A 20,465-nucleotide genomic window follows, 5' to 3' on the forward strand; every position below is an offset into this window, starting at 1 on the left:
TAAGGATGTTTTACAGTGAGAGTTAAAAAAAATAATTGGGTTGAGATAAAATACAGATGGCTTAACGTTTAGAACTCTTTCCCCAGATGGTCAGCAGGAGGACGAAGCCAGTAAAATCGAAGCTCTGCACAAGAGGAGAAATTTACTCGCAGCATTTTGTAAGCTAATTGTATATACTGTAGTGGAGATGAATACAGCTGCAGATATCTTCAAGCAGTATATGAAGGTAAACTTGAAAAATGGATAGCTGAGATAGATTTAAAATGTTTAAATGATAACATAGCTGTGTGACTTCTGCCACTGAATTTTTGAAATAGTGAATTGCTTCTCTAGTATAAAAGAAATGATGTTTTAAAATCTTTAATATTTTCAATAACATTTCCTCATATCTTCCCTGTTCCTTCAGTTAATGGACACTGGTTTTATTGAGTTCATTTATGCTTAAAATATTGGAAACTGTCTTAACTGTCACTATTAAAAATTGCGTTTGTGGTTTAGTTTAAGATAGGGTGATACCACTCCTCTGCTTGATACAGCATTAACAAGTGCTGTTTTAGGGGTCAGGAGACCTGAATGGTAGTTTTGGCTTGATTACTATGCAGCATGTGACCTTGAGTAACTCAATACATTTTGAAGCCTGAGTTTCTTCATCTCTTCCACTGTGATAGCTGAGGTTCCTTTTGGTTCTGCAAGTCTGATTTGATTCATAGTGAGTTATTAATAATTTTCATAAATATATGCAAGATTCTCCATTTAAGTTGCAGTAAAGAGGATATTGCTAATTGTACTAAGGAAATGTGACTAAATATGGTAAGATAATTTTTCTTTATTCCTTTCTCAAGTAAAGTCTTGAGATGCAAATGTAAACTTTTTTAAACCTTAGCTTTCGAGAAAATATACGTAGTAAATTTGTTAAACATCAGTTAATCCTCTCTTTGGAATATTTTGCTTCATGATAAAACTAGCACCATGGAACAATGTGAAAATTACTTTGGAACTTTGGCATGATAATTGCTAGAGTTTTTTTTTTTAAACTAAGATTATTTATAAAGTCAATTAACAAATTTTAAACTTCTAGACTTATATATTCTAGATTAAAGTCAATTTTAGTAACCATAAACTAAAACCAAACCATTTGCTGTCGAGTCAGTTGTGACTCATGGCGTGATTATCTTGTTAATCTCTGATAGTTGTTACATATCTATTTTGGAACAGGATCTTAAATTAGAAAAAAATTCCATGCGACGTGTAATGTAAATAATCTCATACAATAAGTTATCTTTTAAATGTTGTATACAGGTTGTTGTTTTCTACAAGCCAAAATACTAAAGTTAAGAATGGCACTGGAAGTACATATTCAGTAGCAATGAAGAACTTTTCAGACATGAAAGTAATGATTATATTAATTGTCTTAATAGTTCACAAAGAGTGTTCATATCCTTTGTGTTGCTTGTGAAAATCTGCATAACCTAATTATTATTTTATTCTGTACCTCTTTAACTTAAAATCAAGTCCTGAGCTTAATTTGATTAGATCTTAACTGTCTGGTATTTTAAGTTACTGAAGTAATCCCTGTGTACTTAGAAAAGATCTTAAAGTTTTGGTAACATTCTTTGGTACCATTTCTTTCAGGTCTTTGAAGGCATAATTTCCACCAAATACATGCTTCGTGACAAGCTGACATGACTAACCTAAACTTAGTATTATTGTCCAATAAATTTAAAAAGATACAGCTCTGCTAATTTGTGCAAATTTCTTTTCTAGTATTACAATGACTATGGAGATATTATCAAGGAAACAATGAGTAAAACAAGACAGATAGACAAAATTCAGTGTGCAAAGACACTTATTCTCAGTTTGCAACAGGTAAGACATTAAGAGTACTTACATTAACTAATACTTAATAGTCTACAAGGTAACAGAAAACTGGGCAAAGGATACAACAGACAATTCATAAAAATAGAAATACGAGATATTCAACCTCCGCAGTAGAATAAGAAGTGCAAGTGAGATTTATATTTTGCTTTCAGAATGGTAAAGTTGACAAGTCCTATAGCTGTCTAAGGTATGGGGAAAATGAGTACACCCATCAGCAGTATAGATTGGTACAACTTTCCTGGTAGACAGTTTGGCAATTTATGTAAAAATTTAAAACATATATATCGTTTGAGACTGCAATTCTACTTTTAAAACTTTATCCAAGATAGTAATAGGACAAGTTTGCAAAATAGGTGTACATGCTTGTGCATTTCAACATTCTTAAGTAGCAGGAAATCAGAACTGTTCCAAATATCTGTCAATAGGGTATTAGATAAATATGTAATACATCCCTGCAGTGGCTTTTGTGTAGCACTTAAAAATAATGAGTGTAGGTATATAATCAAAAGGCAAAAGCCATTTTCATTTTAGCAGTGGTGAGGCAGGTTTAAATTAGGTAAAAATTATTTGCTTAGTGTACCTGGTAGAGGCCAAATTTGCATCCAAAACATAATCCATTTGATAAGCTCTTGATTTTTAGAAATGTAGATATGAAAGTTCTTAATTTCATCGACAAATTCGAATAGTATTTATTAAAATGAATAAAATAAAATTTATAAAATAATATTGCTTACTGGAGAAAGTTTGGAAAATGGAAAAAATACAAATTAGCCTTAAGTTTTTCACTTAGGAATAGCATTTTAAATTTTCAATAACCTTGATCTTAGTATGCATACATATAATCCTAGTTTTTATAAAATTAAATCATATTGAACATTCTGTTTTGCAGCCTCCCTTTTCATACTTATAAATCAGGAACACTTTCACATAATCACTTTCCTCAGCATTTTTAATGACTGTATAACATTCCATTTTATAAATGTAGCATAATTTAACCAAGATCTCTTGTTTGATGTTGAGGTCTTTTCCAAATTTTGCCATTATAAATAGCAGTGAAACAAACATTTCTGTACCTGTGCATTGTGTTATTACTATCCTCATTTTTTTAAGGTAAAATCCTAGAATTAGAATTGCTTAGTCAAAGGGCATGAAAATTCTAAAGCGTCCACTACATATTGCCAAAAGTTTATCTCAGTTTATGCTCCCAGCAGCTCATTTCACTGTATTCTTATCAGTAGTGGGCATTATCTTTTTAAAAATTTGTTAATTTGGTAGTTGAAAATAGTATTTTCTTTTGTTAATGATGAAAGTTCTTGAAGATTCGTTGCTTAAGAATAAATAGTAAGAATATCAGCGTAGTTGTCTACGTTTAGTGGGCTTCCTTTTTCTTTATATGCTGTGTTAATATCCAGTTAATATCAGTAGAAGAGAATTCTGCCAAAACTAGCCTAAAGAGTTTCTAGTGTCAACAACTACCTATAGTCTTAATGTACAAAGTGCTGCATTTTAATTCATTTCTATCATGTGTTTTTTAAAATATGTGTTATAAAATATAGTGCTTTGTTTACTGAGCTCTTACTATATTAATAGAAAAGATGGTATTCTAAAAGGTGTTCATAATTCTTAGTTATTAAAAAAGACCTTAATATGCTTTCTTTCTATCCAAACAGCTCTTCAATGAAATGATACAAGAAAATGGCTATAATTTTGATAGATCATCCCCAACATTCAGTGGCATAAAAGAACTTGCTCGACGTTTTGCTTTAACTTTTGGACTTGATCAGTTGAAAACCAGAGAAGCCATTGCCATGCTACACAAGTAATCTCCAGATATTTTATTCATCTCTATTATTTCTTAATCATGAGGTTTTTTTTGTATCTAATCATTTCATTTGGAATAACCAAATGGATACTTTATGATTTGTTTACAAATCTATACCATATTCTCTTTTCTTGAGTTTAAGAACCAGTAATAGCAATATCTCAATTAACAAATGACTTGGAGCTAAAACACCCTTAATACGAAAGTCTGTTTTAATTAAAACCACGCAAAATCTTTATTAAATTAATGTGAAGCAAAGTAGCATGTATTTATCAGGCGTTAAAAAATCTCCTTTTCCAAAGCTTTTGTCATAGTCTCACTGCTAGGCAGAGAAATCGTTGAAGCTTAACTCCTCCTTTTTCTCAAGCTTTCTCTTTCTGGTTCTTTTCTCTATTTTGTAATGACTTTTTCCAGTTTTGGGCCACAACTTTTTATTTGTGTATTTTATTCCTCTTATGAAAATCGAAAATCATCTGGTTTTATTTTGGACATATAACTTAGTGATCAGTTACACTTTTGAAGTGTGGATGCATATTAGAGCTTTAACATAACCAACATTTATGTATTAATAACACCCTTTACCTCTGAATTGTGGATTAAAAATCTTTACCTTTGGGAAAATCAAGTGGCTTGAACTTTCTTTCATTGACAGTTCCATGCTTTATTTATGTCTCTTTTTCTCCTTCCCGACTTAGTTATAAAAGTGTTAAATGTCTCCCTGAAAATATTTTTCTGCTATTGTTAAAGTTAAGGCCACATCTTCGCCAACTTTAATTCACTCTCTCCTTTTACTTTGCTCTAAAACTCTCAAATTCATTTTATGCCTTTTAATACACTGGATGAAAATTTTAGGTGATATTTAAGGACCCCACATATGGGTAATGATTTTCAGAAGTAATATATGATTTTCTTTATGTAATAGCCTTTCTTCTTTCACTTTCCAATTATATCTGGATTCTTTACTAAGTTACAATTTTGATGAAATATAATGTTGAATTAATATTACTGTATTGCCACATAAATACAGTTTAAAAGGGCTCTGAGTGAAATTATTCTTAAAAATTTACTCTTAAATTGGTTGGTTAAAGATAGTCTTTGTTATTTTTAAGTTAGCCCTTCGTGCTATAGTAGGTCTCCTTTATGTCTTGAAAATTTCAGAAAATGTATTCATCATTATATGACAGAATTTGGGTTTATTTTCTATGGGAAAAAAGTACTGAACAAAGATATAGATATACCAAACCACAATCAAACTGAAGGCTAGCACCTTAATTCTGAAGGTTAGAGGAACATTTTATTGCTTGTGTGTATGGGGGGTGGGGGGGTTAAAGAAAGTAACAGTGGCATAAAATGTAAATATATTTGCTTCTTTTCACGCTACAAGCTTTTTACTCTGTATTCCTTGGATTAATTACATGCCAAAATAAAGATCTTAGCAGTGGAAAGAAATTAAAGAATTTTCCTTTCCAAGTTACTAAGTTTTTATATTGTAGTCCCTTAAATGTTTATTTAAATCTTTTTTCTCTTTGCAGAGATGGCATAGAATTTGCTTTTAAAGAACCTAATCCACAAGGGGAGAGCCATCCACCTTTAAATTTGGCATTTCTTGATATTCTGAGTGAATTTTCTTCTAAACTACTCCGACAAGACAAAAGAACTGTGTATGTATTTATTAGAAATGCTGTTTAGCTTTATTTTAGAATTCTTCAGAGTAATCGTTATACTTAGTTTCTCTCCCCTCCAAACACATGGATTAAAAATGTAGGCATTAATGCATGAAAACTTAGTAGTCCAGAAATTTTTAAATTTAAGTATTACAACTATATTTTATGTATAATATTCTATTTTAATTCTGTGAGTTCTCCTCCCAGTGTATTTGTGGCTTTAGAGGTATAACTTGAATACTTTATGTATTCTTATTTATATTCTTAACTTGCAACATTTAAATGACGATAAAGTTGGAACCATCCTAGTTAGTCTGTGTCTTGAGCTGTGACTACACTGGAAAGTGGAAGTTGCTGTTTTATCTTTTTACTTTTATTACTTTATCTACATGGCTAAATTAAGACAAAAACAGTGTTGAATGGAGAAAGCAAAGTATAAAACTCCTATGTTTACAGACGTAAATGTGTGTTAAACGTACACAAATATGCCTAGGGATGATAAATAGCAAATTCAGGTTAGTAAGTAGCCTTTGGGGAGGAGGAGTAGAAAGGATGATAGCTTCAAGGAAGGCTACTTTTCTGTAATGTTCTATTTAAGCTGTGTGGCGGGTACATAGTTGTAAATCTCTCTGCCAGTGAGTATATTTTGGCTTAAGCTCCTTACTTTGTCCCAGACTGGTAATAGTTCTCAGACTGGTAGCCGATCTGCAGACCACACTTTGAGGAGTGGTGTTTTGTACTGTTTTGTATGACTGAAGTATATATGATTACAAAGAAATACTGAATAATTTACACAAAACTAGTATATTTTGTAACTGATGTATCCTGTCCTTTATCTTTACCAATTCAGATTGATTGGAATTAGTCATTATTATGACAGCAAATATTTGAATCGTACTTTACACTTAGGTGATAAATTATTCTCTTCATGTATTGGAAGCATAATTTAGCCAATAAATTCACTGAAGTTAGTCTCAGAAGCCTGGAATTTGAATTATGGTTGTGTTGTTTACTTATTTTTATGAGCTTTGGTACATTACTTCTTGAAATTTCTGATTCTGTGCATTTTATTATATATAAACTTATCCCAATTAAAAAGTTGCATACACAGTAGTAGTTACACAAATACGAACTAAAACAATGAAGTACAATCTTTCACCCAGCAAATTAGCAAAAATAAAGAAGTCTGATAGTACCCAGTATTGCCAAGGATGTGGTGCAGTAAAACTTTTGTACGTTGCTGGTGAGAGTGTAAATTGATACAAGACCACTTTGTGGAACTATTTGGCAATATCTGGTAAAGTTTAAGTTTCTCCCCACCTCATGACCCAGCAATTAAACTCATAGGTAGAGAGCTAGAGAAACTCTTGCACATGTGCTCCAGGATGCCTATGAAAGAATGTTCACTGTTGCATTGTTTGAATCGGGAAAACCTCAAAAACAACCTAAACATACAAGAAGTAGAAAATTGATCAATAGATTGATATAATACAGTGGAAACCGTACAATAATCAAAATGAAAGAACAAAACTACATAGGTCTACATGGCTAAATTAAGACAAAAACAGAATTGTCTCAATGTACTGATGAGGCTAAGATTGAGTGATAAATAATATAATATAATATAATATGCCCATGCTCACACAACTAAGAGTTCATAGAACTGGGACTAGAATCCAAGTTGTTTGACTTCAGATCCTGTGTTCTTTCCAGTAATATGACTCAGGTTTGTTCTTCTATAGTAGACATCTTTGGGGGGAAAATAATCACTAACAGCCTACAGTTTTACTGTATACTTTTGGGAGAAAATGTAGGGTTATCAGCCATTATTCTGTTTCAAACTTAACTTTCTTTCCCTTTTAATTCTCATTAAATCACTAAATGTCCTTTACGATATTTATACCTTAAGATTACTGGAGGAAAAGGAAAAAACAGTGGCAGTTTTATGTATCAAAGCTTGTTTAATTGTTTCTTTTTCTTTTTAAGGTATGTTTACTTGGAAAAGTTCATGACCTTTCAGATGTCACTCCGAAGAGAAGATGTGTGGCTTCCATTGATGTCTTACCGAAATTCTTTGCTAGCTGGTGGCGATGATGACACCATGTCGGTTATAAGTGGAATCAGCAGCCGAGGATCAACTGTGCGGAGTAAAAAATCAAAACCAGCTACTGGAAAACGGAAAGTGGTTGAGGGCATGCAGCTCGCACTCAGTAAGAATATAGTTAATTCTCTTTATATTTATTCCTAATGTTTGCCAGCTGAATTGCCATTAAGGTTCATCTTATTTGGTGTATGTGTTGTTTAATAATAGCTTACACAACATGTCGTTAATATAATAAGTGTGCTGTTTTAAGCAGTTTATATGCATAAACTCGATTCTCACAACTCTGAGGTACATCTCATTTTTCAAAATGAGAAAACTAAGTACAGAGAGATTAAGTAACGTACCCAGGGTCATACAGATGTTAACTAGCAGAGCAAGGCAGTCTCACTCTAGAGCATCTGCTTTTTAATCACTGTTATATTGTATGCATCAGGATATAGACTCAGTATTATAGTTAGTCATTTCCTAAGAGATCAGATCATCTAGCTTAAGTATAGCAACAGATTCAGAAAGGTTGCAACTTCTGAATTTCTATGAAGAGGTCATTTATCGTGAAGAAATAGAAAGTACTGTCTAGAGGCGCAAATCTTAGAGATGTGAATTCGTTATGATACTTGAAGCTCTTGGACTCCTAACACTCCAGGTTTGGTTCAAAATGGATCTGGGAGCTTTGTTCCTTTTCTTAAGAGTCTTTAAACAAATTCGCATGGTTGTCAAGAATTGTTCTAGATACTACTTCTGAGGAACAAACTACCCCAGTACTTAGGGCATAGCAGTGACAGCTCCATGATGTCTGGCGCCTCAGCTAGGACAATTCAAAGGCTGGGGCTGGAATGTTTTGGAGGCATCTTCACTTACATATCTGATGCAGGCTGTCAGCTGGGACCATCAGCTGGGCTGTCTGCCAGAACACCTACACGTGGCCTCTGCATGTGGTTGTTTGCCTTCCTCACGGCGTGTGGCTGGGTTCCAAGAGCAAGTGGTGTCCCAGGAGAGAGGAAGTAGAAGCTGCCAGTTTCTTAAATCCTGGGCCCAGAAGCTGGCATGGCGTCACTTCTGCCATATTCTATTGGCCAAGCAGTTGCAGAGCCCAGATTCAAGAGGAGGGGACATAATCCCCCCACCTTAAAATGTGAGGAGTGTCAAAGAATTTTAGGGCTGTATTTTAAAATTGCTACATAATTCATCAGCCACAATTTATTATCAAGTATATAGTGTTAAAAACTTGATTGTTCCATGGATTGTTTTAGTATCTTTTGTCTAATAATATTAACTTTAGTATAATTTTAGATTTGGCTTATATAATTTCAGCATCCCAATCAATTAAAAAAAAAATCTTTTACAGTATCTGTAGCCAGTTGAGATAGAGCTGATGGGTTTATAAGAAATTAAAAGAAGTTTTCCTTCTTTGCTTTCCTTTTTTTTTTTTTAAAGTTTAGAAGTCATCAAATTAAAGGACGTTTCCTGAAGATCACTATAAATTTTAAAACGTTACTCTCATCTGAACCAATAGTTAATATTATGGATTTATGTGGGCCATTAAATCTCTTCTTTTCCTTATGAATTGGTATTTATATAACATTTTAAAAATAGATTATCAAACCAGATACTTCAGTTTTTACAGAAAGAGTCAGTACTCTCTTAGGTTTTTGAGAGAGCCGTAGAAATTGAGGTTAAATTAGTAAGTTAAAAGAATGAATGATAAGCATGTTTAAGTTGTCTTGGTCAGTGCAGTTCTGAAGACAAAATTGGAGCCTAAACACAGTCAAACTTAAAGGTTGATGTAATTATATCGCAAATCGTGAGATTTGTGTGTTACTATTATTAGCACATTACTGTTACTAGGTATTAGCTATTAGCACATTTTTCTTTTCACTCCCCTCTTAAAAACTTATATATGCATGTGTATAAATAATCTTCTAGGAAGTTTTCCTCCATATTCACATTCAGTTAATCAAGTGCTGTCAATTGTACCTCCCAAATATGTGATTTTAAAAAATTCCTTTTAATTCAGTTATACTTGTATGGAATTTATCTTTTATTAATCATGATAGCAACTTCAGACATTTGAAAAAAAACTCATGTTCGCAGGTGTGAAACATGTTCTTTTTTTCAGTCCAGTGCTTCGTGTGCGTATGGAGGTATTGATCCCTTGCAGTTATTACTAAGACCTGATCAGGTGTCTGCATCTCATAGATTGGGAACCACTTTCCCATTTTCTCCATTCCTGTTACCACTTGTAACACTTCTGGGCTATACAGTTAGCCCCTAATTGGCCTGTTTGTTCACCAGTGTTCCTATTAAATCCACCCTCCACACTGCCACCATATACTCTGACTAAAACATGTTGCTCACCAAATTGCTTCCCTTCCTTAAAACTTTCAGCAGGAGTTCCTTGTCACCTTAACACAGCATACAAGACTTTGCACAAATTAATTCTTATGTCTTTATCCAGCCTTATCTTTTTCCACTCTCTTTAGACTTTATACTCCGGGAATACCAAACTGTTAGGTTGAGCCATATGAAATTGTTGTTTTTGTAGGTCAAAAATGGCTGAATGTCAGCAAATTAGTATGGTCCAGTTACTGTTTCATGCTTTAGTCCTTTTGCTTATTTTTTCCCCCTCTGCTTAGAAAACCCATCACAGCTCAGCCAATATCTTCTCTGTTCTGATTTCTCTCATTGCACCCATTCCACTGGTGCTTACCTCTCTTCTAGCACTTACCACACTGTATGTATTTCAGATGCCTCTTTTTTCATTCTCCAAAAGTTGACTTTAAGGGCAGGGTAGAGACTGTACCTTGTGTACCTTTGTACCTCCCTGTTCCTAGCACCAGTGTGTGGAATGCAACTAGATGTTTGTTGACCTGTACTAGTTATATTAGACATCTTATTAGTCAAAATTTGTGCCTGAACTTCACTGCTGTTAATTTTCTTTTTCAGCTGAAGAAAGTAGTAGTAGTGATAGTATGTGGTTAAGCAGAGAACAAACGCTGCACACCCCAGTTATGATGCAGACACCACAGCTCACCTCAACTATTATGAGAGAGCCCAAAAGATTACGACCCGAAGATAGCTTCATGAGTGTCTATCCAATGCAGACTGAACACCATCAAACTCCTCTTGATTATAAGTAAGTACATTTGATAATTTTCTGTACTATATCTTTATTAATTACATAGAAAAAAGTTACGTTAAAAGAAGAATAAAATTCTCCTTGAAGCACGCAGGTAACATGGATGTTAGCTCAAAGACAACAAGAGGAAGCAAGGCAGCAGCAGGAGAGAGCAGCAATGAGCTATGTTAAACTGCGAACTAATCTTCAGCATGCCATGTAAGTGAGAGTGCCTTATTGTCTGAGTCTAGGAAGTTCACTAATTTATTTTAACATATTTTAATGTGTGCCTTACCTAAAAATTTCAGCAGACTCTCTAGAGTGACTGAGCTGAAATAATCAAGGAACTAAAAATTGCTCTTTCCAACAGAAAAAAAAAAGTCTTTTAAAGTTCACTATTAACTAGTTAGCCAAAGGACCAATCCTAGGTTGATCTGTTGGAAAAGTTTAAATATAAATCCTTGTTTATTTTGGTACACAGAATTATAGTCAAAAATCCAGTTTTGTTACATCTTAATTGCTTCCCCTCATCAGTTCAGGCTTTCATCTCTCACCTGAACTATTGTATTAGCTTCCTAACTGATTTTCTTCCCTCAAATCTCCCATTTATTTATCCCCTCATCAGACCCCTCCCCTCCCACCACCTTCCCCCACCACTACTTCATCATTCACACTGCCATTAAGAATTATTCTAGAATAAAAATTTGATCATGTAACTCTTCTACTTAAAACCTTTCCATGGCTCCCCATTGCCTGCAGGATAAAGTCCAAACTCCTTAGCTCATGGCATGCAAGACCCTTCAAAATATGACCCTTCCTACATTTTAGCGTCATATCCCATTCCCTGGCAACTGATAAAGTCATCGTAAAAGAACAAGCTCAGGTGTCACATGAAGCTGCAGTCATCTATGCTCCCATAACACTTTGTATATTGATATTTCTTACAGCATTTATCATGTGGTATTGTAATTATTTGTTTATGAGTTTGTCCCTTTCACTAGACTGTGAGCTCCTCAAGGGCAGGGACCACATTCATTGCTTGTCAGTGCTTGGCACATAAAAGGTGCTCGGTAAATGTTCATTGAATGGTTAAATGTTCAGTGCTTTAAAATTTTGTAGTTTAACTTTCAGATACTTTGATTTTACTGGAATCTGTATGACAACTTTATAAATCTTTCTGAAATCTTCATTAGCTTTGACTCTTAAAGAAGTGTCAGACAGGCAGTCTTTAGATAATGTTTTTCGTGTCTTGGTTGGTATAAAGGGGAAGGTATGATGCTTTTGATTAAGTTTTTAAGTTTGAAAGCTTTGAACTTGTAAAAATGTGATACATGTTTTAATACTAGGCGATAGTAATGTTAAACCCTCTCCCTTTTAAAAAAAAATTTATATATTTTTTAAATGATAAAAGTTTCACTTATTTTTTTCTTGAGAAATGGTCATTTACCACGAGTGGTAACCTACATAGATTCACTTTAGTTACCTCCAGAAAGGTATTAAGAATGTCTGGAGACAAAGTATTCTCTATTACACGTATGTATTCTGATCCTAACTTGGCTAACATGGTCATCATCTGTAATACCACTTGTTTCTCTCCTCTTTTCTCAGTTTCTATGGCCACATTCCCCTTAATATTTGTTTTTATTTCATACTGAATTCTACAGCTGATTTCTTGGCATCTAACCAGACACCAGCCCAGAAATTCGAGAATTCTGCCATGCAATCATTTGGTCCATATCTCTCCCCTGGAGACTTTCCACCGGTTCACAAGATTTCCTCCACAGCATTTCATTACACAGTACCATTTTTCATTATATTTTGGTTTGCAGTTCATTTTAGTTCCCAATTATAGGTAAACTCCCCCCAGGCAACTCCAAGGGATTATCCCAGTAAAACAATTATCACCAGAGATTCTTTTGGTTGTTGTATCATAAGTGGTTTATTGCCTGGTACTATAAAGCATTTTTGTTTTGCAGAAAGTTTTCTGTAATGGTGTTTTTTTCCCCCATAGTTCATATCACATATATCTTTCTCATACTCCAAACGAAAGGCAGAATGGATTTCTGGTTTTCCATAACATGGACTGTAAAGCACACATATTCCCATCGCAGTTGTCTCCACCAAATACAGTAAAACTGTCTTTTATTATTCAGAACTTTTAGGAAATAAGGACCAGTTGTCAACACATTTTTCTTCCCCACTAGACGAAGCTTGAAAGTTCTTTCTATTTTTATATCTTTTAAGACCCAGCATAATATCATGTAAGTTGTAAGCATTCAATAAATAATTGATTTGTTTTGTTTGTTTTTGGAAAGTTGGCCAATGTGGTGAGCCTGTCACACTTAATTTCACTATTATATGTTGACTATTTTATGCTGATCTGGACTAATTTGTGAACTTGAGTTTATTCTCTATAATCATGTGATAACATACAGAGTTTTTGGTCTTAATTTTACTTTCCCATATATATCGTAGGTTTGCATTTTATAGGGCACAGAATGCAAGTTCCAGTATTCTGAGGCAGAATTATCTTATTTTCGGTATTTCCTCATAGCTAGCATTTGATGCATACATGCTTCTATTGCAGTATTTATCACATTTTGTCATAAGTGTTTACTTCTGTTTCCCATAGTAGATTGTGAGCTCCTTGAGGGCAGGAACCATATATCGTTTTCATCTTTTTTTGCATCCATAGGGCACAGTGTACACCTAGCACATAGTAGGCACTGAGTGAATGAGTGAGTGAGTGCCTGGTATTCATTAGGTACTGAATGAATGAGTGAGTGATTGGGTGAAATTAACATTATTTACTGATGAAGATAATATGTATTTGGAGAATGTTATTTTCTTTGGTCTCTGTTTTATGTTTGTTTATTAATTTGTACCCTGCCTACTTTCAAAAAGGATTTGAGGTATCTTGTATGTTCCCATGTGGGAATTTCTCATTGAACTTGTATATGGGATATCAGAACTATTAAGCTAAATGTCTTAAAATAATGTAGGATAAACATAACTCCTTAGCATTTTTAGACAAGTGAACATTGGGGTTTTGACATCACTGATGACATGATCAATGCCTAATCATTCTCCCTGACCTTTAATTCCATCATTTTCCATTAAAATTGAGTATAGAGAGCCACATAGTTGCTGCCAGTGTATTAATAGCTACCACATTAGTTCAGATCTTGACCTTGTTTTGTATTTCTCTAGTCGGCGTGGTACAAGCCTAATGGAAGATGATGAAGAGCCAATTGTTGAAGATGTTATGATGTCCTCAGAAGGGAGGATTGAGGATCTTAACGAGGGAATGGATTTTGATACCATGGATATAGACTTGGTAAGAAGCTTAATGATTTCTGTAAGATTTTCGTTTTATATTATTTGGAAATTAAGTTGGGGAGTCTTATACATGTCTATTAGAGGAGAGAAATATTTGCCATGAAAAATAAGTTTTGAAAAAAAATTTAAATAGTTGCCAGGTGTTTAGGTATATGAGAAGGGATTGAGGAGAGAGGGTGGTGAGTATGGTGAGTGTGGTAGATCCTAGGTTAAGGTGATGAAAATAGCATGTTTGCCTTTGAGGTTAATTTAGGAATATATAAATTTAAAGTATATATTTTACTGTACATTATATCATATTGACCATGAAAATAAAATACTTCATGGCATGAAGTTTTTCAGAAATATTTCATGGAGATGTACTAAGTATCACATCACCTTACAATTTTCTATTTATTTATCATTATCAAAATGTTACAGAGTGTTGAGTTCAGCACTACCCTGTTATTGAGACACAGTTCCATATCAGATAGTAAAGTAAAATTGCATAAACTTTGGAAGAATATAAGCAAATATATGTAATAGTATGTTCTTTATTAATATAGTAGTTACATCAGATATATTATTAGGACTTTATAAGCATACAAAGTGCTTCCACATACCTAACTTTGCCACATATCTCACTCAACTTAGTGAGCTAATTTAAGTCGATTGAGGATATTAAAGCTCAGGCAGTTACCTTATCCAAGGAGACAAAACCAGGAAGCAGTAAAGCTGAGACTATAAGCCAGTTCTTCTGATTCTACTTTTTAGTATACCACGGTGTATCTCTAGTACAGTTTGGTGCCTTTAAAGAAAAGTGAAGATTTGAGGAGGCATATTAAGAAAGCAAAAAGTAAAACAGGTTTTCTAGTTACTGTCTTTCAGAATAATTTTCCAAGAATAAATTGCTTTTGTACTTTTAAACATTTTATAATCTGAGTATGCAGTATTTAAAATATTGTAAGGTACACTTGCAATTACATAGATCATGTGAATACTTAATGATAAGTAATTTGAATGTTTTCTATTACTGTCTGGTTTAGAGAAATTGCAAGTGTGAACTTTTTTTTTTCCCCTGTAGCCACCGTCAAAGAACAGACGAGAGAGAACAGAGCTGAAGCCTGATTTCTTTGATCCAGCTTCAATTATGGATGAATCAGTAGGTTTAATTTAAGTGTACCCCAGGATTGCAAAATCAAAAGTATAGGCAGTACCTAAGTTTGAAGTTGAAGAGCTGGGACAGCACATTGAGAATGGATGAAAACAATTGGACATGAGAAGAAGAGGCAGGCAGGATTTTGGTGGTGGGGGAGGAATGTAGTGGTAGTGACAGATTAAAAGTGCCTTGAATCCCTGGCAGACTGGGACTTGAATGTTATGTTATGGAATTTAGACTTTTTCTGTAGGTTTGGGTTGCCCACTGAAGGATTGCATATAAATTCTGGCTCCTCAGCCTGGCACACAAAGCCTTTTGTGACCCGGCATCTTCGCCACCCTAACCTTGGCCTTTTCCTTGTATGTATCCTATACTCCAGCCGTGCCAAATCTTGTAGTTCCTCAAACCGTGATTTTTCATGACTGTTGTTTTCTATAAGCTTTTCTCTCTGCCAGGGGTGCCCCTTTCCTTTTCCTTCTAGTGAATTCTCCCTTTAGTACTCATTTCTGACATTACCTGTGGAGTTTTTGCTGACCTCTTCAGATAGATACTTTATTCCCATAATAGTTTGCACAGGCTTTTATCGTGGTAATTACCAGGTTGGTGTAATGAGATAGGATACTAAACATGTCCAGGTCCCTCAATAGACTGAACTCCAGGCAGGGACAACAATCTTATTCATCTCGAGTTCTGCCTAGCATAGTAGGTGTTTAGTTTTATTTGTCATATGAATAAATCATTTAAGTACTCTCCCATCTCACTTTTAAGTGTCTGTTCATTTATACCCCTTCCTCTGTTATAACATCTACCTCAGGTGACTGTCGTACCATCCTCTGAGGCCTGCCTTTTATGCCCCAATTTCTACTATTCCTTCTTGTCTTTCCCCACCTCATAATCTGCTTTCAAATATCCCTTGGAAATAATTTGATAAGCTAATATACACTAACATATTAAAGCCAGTTAAAAATTTGACCCAAACGAAGGAGGTTCATGAAGGGCACATAATAGAACCTTTGAACAGGCAGGCCACCTTGGGATCTTGTAAGTCAGTGTTTCTCAAACTCTAATGTGCATATGGATCATCTGGAGATCTTTTTAAAATGTAGATTCTGCTTCAGGAGTTCTGGAGTGTAGCCTGAGAGCCTGCATTTCTAATGAGAGTCTATTTCTAACAAGTGCTGTCAATGCTTTCGGGTCCACGGATCATAGTTTGAATAGCAAGGCGTAACTCATAGTTTTACTCCTACCCATAAGTCTATAATTTAAGTCCATATTGAAGTATATGGTTTCTTTGATAGTCTAGGTGTATGTATTGTCCCAATTTGTTAAGGCAGTGATTGTGATGAGGGGTTAAAGAACTAGAATGATGAAATGCTTTCACTCAGTAATTTATTGAGCTGGATGTTGGTGTTAAATGAATGATACTCTGTCCCTGCCCTTAAGGAGTTCATACTCCAGTGCATCTTGAGTATCACTTTGAAGTAGAAAGGAAGGAAGCTAGTATTTGAGAGCTTTCATGTCTCACACTGTGCTATAGGCAAAATGAGTTATTTTGATCCTGTCAGCAACCTTTGAAAGAGATAATGGAAGATTCCCACTTTTACACCCAAGCAAATGGAGACTGAAGAGGTTATTCTGTGACTTGCTCAGAGTTACACAGCTAGTGTCAGAGAGCAGTGATTTGATCCCAGTTCCTTTTGCTTTAGAAATCTCATGGTGTTCCTACTGTTGGACTCCCTAAAACTCCTGTCAGACCTCATTTGGAGGAAACATCAATAAAATTAATTTAGAAGTGGAAATGATTAACGTAGTCAAAATTGATATGGGTGGTAAAGATCTCCATATATATTTTTTTTCATGTGTTCATCTATTCAGGAGAATTTTAAGCATTTCTTTGCTTTGTCACTTACTAAACTCCCCCAAAACCAAACCCATTGCTGTCAAGTAGAACTGCCTATAGGGCTGTAATCTTTACGGAAGCAGACTGCCACATCCTTCTCCTGCAGAGTGGCTGGTACGTTCCAACTGCCAACCTTTCAGTTAGCGGCTGAATGCTTTAACCATTGCTCCACCAGGGCTTCTTTGTCACTTACTAGACTTGCAAAAAGGCATTCTTCACTTCAGATTATTGAAATAATGAAACAGCAATGTAAAATGTGTGTATACCTGGTTTTGACACTTAACTGTTTAGAGAAAGCTACAATCTTAATGAGGCCAAAGATAGAGCCCTAACAATTACTTGTTATTTATAGTGATTTCATGAGTCGGAATTGACTTGAGGGCAAGGGGTTTGGTTTTTGGAGAGACTTTTTTTTTTTACTCTTAATTTGATAGCAGAAGCAGCTGAACTGCTAAACTACTACTAAGATTAGGAAAATGAGTACATGTACCTACACCTGTAGTTTTATAATATTGCCACATGATGGCAGCAGTCTAATGTTACATAACTGAGTGCTCAGTAAGCCAAGAGTTCCGGTATTTTTAGAAGTCTTTGACCATATTTTTTTAAAAAGTTAATACTAGTTTATTTTTAAGTATATATTAAACTCCACCACATGTTGTATCAACAATAATTTAAGAAACAGTAACAGAAATTCAAAATAGAAAAATCTGTGTTTGCCTTTGTACGATGGCCTACACCTGTTTTTATTCAAGCCTATAATCAATGACTCATCAAAACAATAGTAAAATAAGGATTTAAGTCTTTTTATGCCCAGTTATATGATTCTCTGATTCTAAGTGGGGTAACTCAAAGCACTGTAGTATAGATACTTGAGTTTATTATGGAATAAATCCTAAATGTATCTTTTATAATACCATGATATTCATATCATTCAGGAGTGATAATATAAAAACTCTGATTCTAGATTTGTAATGTAGTTGGTTTCATTTCTGGAAACAAAATTGGTTTATCGCATTGTGGTAATGATCATTTCCTGTTACTAGTGGGATGATATTGCCACATCACACCAAATCTTGATATTTGTACTTTTTAAATACATGTTTAAGTGTTTATTAATGTTAGCATCAGAAACAGGTGTGGTTTGTGTTAGTATAAAAGGAGAATGAGTATTATTAATGTTGCTCTTCTCCTGTGTTGAGCTTCTCTTACTAGAATTACCTGTAGTATAAATTGGTAAAAGAAGGGTTCAGTATAATGGAGTTAATTTAATTTAATGTTCTATTGTAAGAATATAGTTAAAACCCAGTCTGTACACAAACAGAATTAAAAAAAAAAACTGTTCAGTGCTTTCTAGTCAGGCACTCTGGAAAGAACTTGAGTTCATCTTCTTGCCACACTTTCATACTGAGAATTTTTAATTAAGATTTTATCCTTTCTTCAATAGTCATCAGACCTTTCCTTACCCAAAGTCACAGAGTGTTATGGCTAGAAGGGACCTTTAAACATTACCTAGGCCTCTTTAATACAAACAGTCCAGACACCCAAAATCTGACTGTAACAAGAAAGGAGAACCCTGAAGCTACTTTGGGGGCGGTGGAGGCCAGGGGATGTGTATTGGTGGTGGTTATGGTGGATGACAGGTACGAAGTGGGAGGCATTGATCCTTTTTGTTCCCTCTGCTGGGGATTCAAAACACTTCACTTGATAGTTCATTACAAAGAGGCTGCAATCATGTGTTTACTTCTTCATCTGAAAATACACGATTCCTTCAGTTCAGAACAATTTGTGAGTTCAATTACTTTTGTTAAAGTGAGAATTTATTTACAAGTGAAGTCCTTTGTGATGTCAATTTCAGATCATTACGTCTGGCTTTAATATTCTTACTAGCTCATTATAGTATTTTAAAATATTAATTGACATAGTAAGTGTTGCGATTTTGATTGAACAGCCTAACTTTTAGTATATACAGCTATAGAAGTTATATTCTGTTCTTGTTCAATGAACAAGGGAGAGTTGCCCCATTATCTGCTTTTACTTTTAGTTAGTGATAGGTAGTCATTAGATTTTACCTAACATTCTTTTTCCAAGTGGAATATACGGAAAAACATCGATAGAAGTCAGTTTGCCCAGGATTCCCCATACTTACTTGATTTCTTAGAATTTGTAGTTCTGTTTATTCACTCAGGGCAGATTTCTAAAGAAATCTTCTTGTTTTCTACATACTTGTATGTTCTTGGAGGTTTTTGATCTGCAAATTCAAATGCGTTTTTAAAAACTATATTCGCTTCTGAGTGCAAATGACCAAGTTTGCAAGGCTTTCTTAAACTCTGCTAGAGGTATATGTCAAGAAGCACATTCATTTGAGTTCATTAAAATGTTGAATGCCTATGTTTGAGGCATTATCTAGGTATTATGGGTGTTGTATATACATAAAAAAGACATAGTTCCCTGCTCTCAAGAAGCTCACTATGTAGAAATCATTTCTCAGTTGTATTTGTCAGGTAAGTAGCATCCTGATTAGTCCTGATTTTATTATTTCATCATTTATTGGTGGTCAATTTAATTTTAGAATTACATATCTGAAGAGAGGGGAAGTTTTCTAAGTAATTTTATTAGCACGTTATTAAGCTTAATATTATCAAGTGTTAAGCACATTTTTATGTTTTTGATGTAATGTTTACAGATACATTTTGCAAAGAAATGAATGGCTATTGTAACGAGATTTTTTTTTCTCCTCTCTCATTAGGTTCTTGGGGTGTCAATGTTTTAATACCAGTACACAATTAAATGTGTGGTGAAGTCATTTTCTAAGTGGAAGAGGAAATTTTAAAATAAAGTGTGGTAGATACAGTGAAATTCTGTACAGATTTTTCTCTAAGGAGAATATGACATGCTTATGCTTACCAAGATCAAGTGCATTGAGGGGCAGTTTTGTTTGCCTGAAAAAAAGTAAAGGACAAGTAAACAATTTGATGATAAGCTACCGTTTTTCTTAGAAAGTAAATATTTTATTTATGCGCTGTTAGTTGGCTTTTGAATCAATTATTTCATGCTTTTTTAAAAAAAATAACAATCTGAAGAGGTATTTGGTACAGATATGAATCCTCTCACATTTATTTACTGGGTGTACTAAATAATGATGACCTCTGCTGGATTTCTGTTTACATCCAAGAAAAACAAAGTTAAGGAAGAATTTATTTCCGCCATCCTGAAATTATAGGATAGAATTGTGTCTAGCATTCTAAATTTAAATGCGTCAAACACCAATCAACAAAGCTTTGTTTTAAATATTGTAATTGTGGAGAAAAGTAAACTTATAAGCAGAACTTTTACAATTTTTTCATCTAAAATGTATTTTAAGATATTTTTAAAATTCAAGAGCTTCTCTATACTTTTCAGAAATATCCAGATGCAGTGAACTGCCAGAAGGTAACCAGTCTCAAACATGCTTATCCCATTATGAACCCTGAAAGTTTGCTTGTCCTTTAAGATAAAAGTGTAA

General features: G+C 34.2%; 1 protein-coding gene across 8 annotated transcripts in view; it reads left to right on the forward strand.

Moving 5' to 3' along the window:
* STAG2 (STAG2 cohesin complex component) overlaps positions 1-20,030 on the forward strand; it is a 138,285-nt gene extending 118,255 nt beyond the window's left edge. For 7 of the 8 annotated variants that reach the window (XM_004379591.2, XM_023734281.1, XM_023734280.1 and 4 more), the window contains 10 exons: positions 87-226; positions 1,765-1,866; positions 3,549-3,697; positions 5,233-5,361; positions 7,351-7,574; positions 10,412-10,601; positions 10,692-10,802; positions 13,794-13,920; positions 14,986-15,063; positions 19,710-20,030. In XM_004379591.2, the coding sequence (XP_004379648.1) occupies positions 87-226; positions 1,765-1,866; positions 3,549-3,697; positions 5,233-5,361; positions 7,351-7,574; positions 10,412-10,601; positions 10,692-10,802; positions 13,794-13,920; positions 14,986-15,063; positions 19,710-19,733 (1,274 nt within the window). In that variant the 3' untranslated portion in view covers positions 19,734-20,030. The remainder of the gene's footprint in view (positions 1-86; positions 227-1,764; positions 1,867-3,548; positions 3,698-5,232; positions 5,362-7,350; positions 7,575-10,411; positions 10,602-10,691; positions 10,803-13,793; positions 13,921-14,985; positions 15,064-19,709) is intronic. The other variant, XM_004379592.1, reaches the window with a different exon arrangement.
* Positions 20,031-20,465: the final 435 nt, after the last annotated feature.

The sequence above is a fragment of the Trichechus manatus genome, unplaced genomic scaffold, assembly GCF_000243295.1.
Source record: "Trichechus manatus latirostris isolate Lorelei unplaced genomic scaffold, TriManLat1.0 scaffold00066, whole genome shotgun sequence".
Classification (NCBI taxonomy): domain Eukaryota; kingdom Metazoa; phylum Chordata; class Mammalia; order Sirenia; family Trichechidae; genus Trichechus; species Trichechus manatus.